This window comes from Gopherus flavomarginatus, chromosome 2, assembly GCF_025201925.1.
Source record: "Gopherus flavomarginatus isolate rGopFla2 chromosome 2, rGopFla2.mat.asm, whole genome shotgun sequence".
In the NCBI taxonomy this organism is placed as follows: domain Eukaryota; kingdom Metazoa; phylum Chordata; order Testudines; family Testudinidae; genus Gopherus; species Gopherus flavomarginatus.
The window spans coordinates 244,218,906-244,224,905 of record NC_066618.1 but is presented as its reverse complement, the minus strand read 5'-3'; the positions used below and the strand labels follow the sequence as shown (position 1 = coordinate 244,224,905).

Genomic DNA, 6,000 nt, shown 5'->3' with positions numbered 1-6,000 from the left:
GTGAACTGGGGCAGGGAGTTCCCCTGCATGCTGCCCCCTCACCCCCTTACTTGCTGCAGGCGGCCCTCCCTGCGCTCTCCTGCCCAGCTCCCTCTGCCTAAATGCAGGTGGTGACCGGGGCTGGCCGAAGATCCGGCCACCGCGGTTGCTGCCAAAGAAAATGCTGCCCCCCAAATCCTAGTGCCCTAGGCGACTGCCTAGGTTGCCTAAATGGTTGCACCGGCCCTGCCCAGGAGAGACGACAAAAAGAGGAAGAGTGCTGAAGAGCCACCCAAGGCTGCAAGGGGTGCTTGGGACACAACTGCCCTGTTATAGAGCTACTCGCAAGGCTGGTTACAGGAGCCACTCATATACAGGGTGGCAGTCCCTCCCCCTGCAGACCAAGCTTCTCTTCTCTGCTTCCTTGGTATTCAGCTCAGGCTTGGGTGGCATCAGTGGTGCCCTGCCTCACGTAGCCTTCTGGTGAATGGGGAGGGGGATTAGAGAAAACAGAGAGGGGAGAGAAGAGTCAGTAAAATCACACAGAAGAGCAAAAAGTTGACCAGAAGGAAAGTGACAGAAAGAATAGATAGAAAAAAGGAGGGGTGACAGCAACTGTGGGGGTTGGAGGAATTCACCTCACAATCGATCACAATGAGGGGCTCTAACAAAAATCCCACCAAATTATTACAAGTAATGACTTTTGCTAACTGTCAGCTCTTCAAACCAGAACCTTGAGTCTGCAAGCCGAGCTGAGTTCTTTGTGGCCCAGAGATTGTGATCATCATCAGTAAACATTCATAGAACCATAGGGTTGGAAGGGACCTCAGAAGGTCATCTAGTCCAACCCCCTGCTTGAAGCAGGACTGATCCCCCAGACAGATTTTTACCCCAGTTCCCTAAATGGCCCTCTCAAGGATTAATCTTACAACCTGGGGTTTAGCAGGCCAATGCTCAAACAACTGAGCTATTCCTTCCCCCCCATCAGAATTTAATGAACAATTCTGCTGATGAAATGCAAGCCAGAAAAGATTCCATTTCATTCTTCCACAGCTGCATGGGTTCTGTAGGGTTTATGAAAAAAAAAAGTATTACAACCTTAAATTTGTAAGAACTATAAGTAGATATTACCAGGAATATTTCCTGTTTGGGCCTCTTTGCACTAATGAAACTCCATTAGTAAAAGATTAAACACATATAAAGGAAGTAGATGGGTTGAGTAAAGTGGTGGCCTTTTTTACAAAGTCAGTTTCCTGATACAGAATGGACTGTAAAGAAGCCTAATCCCATATATCCTGATTGTGACTTTCCAAACCAACCAGAGGAATTATCCTTACAATTTCCAGTATAATTGATGGGAGCTATGCAGCTAAATCACCTAGCCAGCTTTTAAAACTTCAACCTCTTTCTATAGCCATGTCCTACAAACCACTTGCAATGTTTTGGTCAGCAACAAAAGTAAACTTTATTTAGCTGGTATTTTTCTTCTTGAGCTAAGTCAAACATACATTTTCTGTGGGGAAAAAAATAAAGATTGCCAATTTTACAGTTACTATGTAAATTAATTTTATTCAAAACTGATTAAAAAACTAACAAGGCTTGCCTAACTACATGAGGTAGTACATGTAGCAAAACAAAGGACAGAAAATAATACTCTGAAATATGAAGAATATCAATTAGTTCACAAGTTAGAAAGAAATCATAAATTCATCAGCAGAAACAAAAACACCAAAAATAAAGTTCAACAGCTTTTCAGTCTTAAAGCACAATACACTTTTCATAGAAAGAAACATAATATCACCATTATATTTTCTTCATATACCATAATATGGTAAAATTAATGCACAAGGCTATTCACCATAAATGAATTAAAAGGAAATGGTGAGGCAATAAATGAGTTAATCTTCATTAGGCTCCATATCATTATACGTCCTGGCCTGCAGGAGTATCCGCCAGGTTGTGAGAAGGGAGATTGGCCTTGTTACCATTTTCTTAACAGTGTAGAGATTGTGTTGACTGTTCACCCTCAAATCTATGTGTAGTACACAGATACCATGTACAGTTTAAGGCCTGAAACTTGCAATTACTTATGCATGTGGTTAACTTTATTCCCGTGAGGAAGCCCACTGAACTCAATGAAACTGGTCAGAGGCTTAAAGTATAGTTTGTGTGAGTTTGCAGAATCGGAAACTCAGTCCTTTCAGTTTATTCCTCCTCTCAGTGTGAAAATGATCTTTTAGTGTCTGGTTATTTGAATTGACCAAGTAACCAACATCCAATAACAGTGTGTTTATTATCAATTTTAATTTAGAAAATAAAGAAAATGTAAATTTACCATTCTTAACAAAAAAATGTTTCTTTAAAGGAACACATTTTAATGGGCGTCTCCATTTCCAATTTTTAAAAACATTTGATATTTGTCTAATAACTAGTGTAAAGTATAAAACACTCCAGCTCTTCTTTCAGGTTGGTTAATGCTAGAGTAAATCACAAACAGTGTTATACTTCTGACTTACAGGCATGATTTATTGTGTCAATTTATTGGGATGGCTATTTTTTAATGTAAATTGGATACAAAATCACTGGTCTATCCATGGTATAGTTTTTAAGTTATTGTTAGTGGCATACATAAAGCACCGTATAATAAATGTATTCAGATAAAAAATGTAGAACATTTACGAGATTTGAATTAACTGTATAGGAATAACTGCTAAGAAAATATAGCAATATTTAACACAGGATTCAAAAATTGTGATATATCATTGTAGTTTTTCAAATGAATTTTCTCCCAAGTTTTATTTTACAGATTTTTCTCCACTAAGATCTACATGCAGCTGAAAGTCTTTTGGCGGAAAATAGTTGATATCTTCTGTACAATAATGTTACAGCTTTATACAAACTTTAGGAAGTATACTAAGTGATCTTTATTATCCTCTTCCAAGTGCTCTGGTTGCAGTTTATTTTGTTTTTTTACACTTTAGTAACTGGACTCAGATAACGGCAAATATTCTGAAAGCCTTGCCTCCTGGAGGATTCTGTAAACTGCAAAATAAAACAATCCCAGAGGATATTTATAAGACGACAACACTCCAATGCACTCTTAGGAAGTGATGCAAGCCCTCTGAGTTCAGAACTCTCATTGACTGGGCTCTTAGGCTCTGATCCTGCAAATTATTTTGTGCAGGAGGAATGCTGGTACCTGTGCCAACTGATGCCGTGGCACAGTCAGGCCATAATTTGCTCTATGACACATAGCAAGTAGGTTTTAGAGAATCCTGAATAAGGGTCTACTTCTGTTCTTCTTGAAGTCAGTGGTGAAGTTGCTATATAACCCTGCTATTCATTTCAATGGGAGCAGGATTGGGTTAATTTATCAGAATGATAGAACTTTCTGCCAGAAATAATCTATAACAATAGTTCTACCACTGATGCTCTTTACTTCAAAAGAAATACTTATTAACAAAACAAATAAAGCAAATACTAATATTTAGAGGAAAGCCTTGAATGTGTCAATTATTTCTAGTCAATTATTACAGAACCCAAGGGTACAACTTATGGAATTAATGCTGTTTTGTAAACATTAGCAATAGCAGAACTGCTTAGTTTTGCTGTTCTTTCAGCCACACAGCTGAACAGCCTCATGGTTCTGTAGGACAAACTGCAGGTTCCTTAGGACAAACAGTCCCAAGTCAGATGGCACACTGGAGCCATCATCTTGGCTTCTTTCCATTGGAAACTGGTAGCTGTGCAACTGCTATACATGCTTTGAAACGTTAGTTTTTAGTTTATAAATGCCTCTTGCCTGGGGATATGGATTAACAACGCAGGTTCTTCTATGTTCTTAAATACCTGCCACATCGTTTACATGGACCACACAACTGATATCTATTTACTTTAATATACTGTTAAAAGGCTGCAATGAGTTAATAGTGGTCAAATAGCATTTTTTTCTGCACACATAAAATCCAGGCAATTAATCAGATACAAATCACAGTTAGACTGGGGCAAAATTTTTCAGACATTTTGTTTATTTACCATAAAATGAAGTTTTAGTTGACCCCAAAATTGTCACTAATTTGACAAATTCACAGAATAGTTCTAGGTAAACTTATTTTTGGGGTGGGACTTGGGTGCCATTCACAAAATTGTAAGGGAGGCATTACCCACTTTATAACCCAATAGCTAGGACACTTAGCTGAGCTATGGGAGACCTGAATTCAAACACCCTCCTCATGGGAAGAAGGGATTTGAACTTGGGTCTCCCACATCCCAAGTAAGTAGTATAGCTGAGCACTGTAGTCTCTGGGCTATGGAAGACTCTTGGGGGAAGGCTGTCTTAATTTCACCTAGTGGAGCTGTTCCATTATGTATAAATAATTAGTGACTGAAGCAGGGACATGAATTTAGGCCTCCCAATTGAGTACCCTTACCACCAGGCTACACAATCATTCTTGCTTTTTCCTCTTTTCCACATGCATGTAATTCTTGTGTAAGAGATGATCTGGCACACTGTTTGCAGCTCCAGAGTTCACAATTAGCTTCATGATTGTGGGATGGGATGTATCAAGAATATTGTAAAGTCAAAATTTTGTTCTACTAGAACCTGGAAAAATATTTCAGAGCTTCAAATTAACTGGAAGTATTTCATCACAGAAGGTACTATATAATGGTAAGTGATTTCAAAAGACTCAGATACACATCTGTATATCTTAGGAAATCATATTATATGTTAATCTGTTGTCTGTATCATTTGTAGACTATGCTCATTGATAAGAAGATGCAAAAAGTTAATTGCCTTTCATATAATCCTCCCTTAATAATAGGGTGCCATATAAACAGAAAGTACTGGACCATTCCAAACCCCACTCACCTAAATTGAATGAATCACTAATCTAAAAATGCAAAAGGAGGCAAAGATAATTTTCTCAGCAAACATTGCATTATTGGCCACAGGATCAATAAACAAGAGAGTTGTTTTGATTTATAAGCGGCTTTTTAGGGTTATGATTTATGAGCTTAGAGGAGACAGGCAGTTCTGGTACCGCAGCTTCTCCAGTCATTGTGACTCTTACACAACCCTGTAAATCACCCATGTTAGCCTATTTATTTAGCTTTCAAGCACACACACACACACCCCTTAACCTCACCACACACAGAGACTTAACGCAAGAATCTGAAAATGATGGCATACATTACTAGGAGAAGGGAAAACTACAGTCTTTTAAACTGAGCATTTTACCTTTCTGAAAATATTCCATTTTGAAAGGAGGCGATGTACATCTTCCTTTTATCTACTGGCATAACGTCAACATAGCCTCCTTGATTGCGAACTACTCCAGCATGTAGTGCTGCCCGGCAGATACTAGACACCTGAGAAAAGAGCAAAAGAGGTTTTTTTTATTAGTTCTATTATGTTTTTCATTAACTTTTAGATTTAAAAATAATAATAAATAAGCATATCCATGGCTCTAAATACCTTATCATAATTAGTCATATAATAAATGAAATTAAATTAATCCTCAGCAGCACTGAAATACATTCCACAGGAACTCAGCTAGCTGGCCAGCAGGGCACCAGCCCCCTCCATCAACTGGAAGCAAGCCCCATTAGCTTTGTCCAGAGAATAAGGTATCTTTTGCCGCATGTCTGGAAAGTCACCAAATTCAGGATATTTAGGACCAAGGTGTAAAAGGAGGTGAGAACAAGTTCCAGAGTCCTGGAGCCCTCACAGGGATGTTCTGTCAGCCTACCCCTTACTTTTATAATGAGAGGGATCCAGCTCAAGTGCCCCTGCTGGCTGCCGCTGTGACAACATCACACTCAGACAGTCTGTCCTCAATAAGAATTAATGGTTGTGCCATAAAAAACAGCAAGAGAGGTGATCCCTTGGGTAGGCCAGTTCCAGGGCTTTAAAGTTCATAACCAATACCATAAACTCCAGCCAGAGACCAATGGACAGCAAGTCTCCCAGAAAGATGCCCCATTCAATAAGTGCCAGCTTCAGTCTCCAAATGTTTTTAA

At 39.0% G+C, this 6,000-nt stretch overlaps 1 protein-coding gene across 2 annotated transcripts in view; it reads right to left on the bottom strand.

Annotated features, from left to right (window-relative positions):
* Positions 1 to 1,524: 1,524 nt before the first annotated feature.
* CRISPLD1 (cysteine rich secretory protein LCCL domain containing 1) overlaps positions 1,525 to 6,000 on the bottom strand; it is a 63,642-nt gene continuing 59,166 nt past the window's right edge. For both annotated transcript variants that reach the window (XM_050940997.1, XM_050940998.1), the window contains exons 14-15: positions 5,219 to 5,349; positions 1,525 to 3,021 (exon numbers count right to left, since the gene is read on the bottom strand). In XM_050940997.1, coding sequence (XP_050796954.1) covers positions 2,970 to 3,021; positions 5,219 to 5,349 — 183 coding nt within the window. In that variant the 3' untranslated portion in view covers positions 1,525 to 2,969. The remainder of the gene's footprint in view (positions 3,022 to 5,218; positions 5,350 to 6,000) is intronic.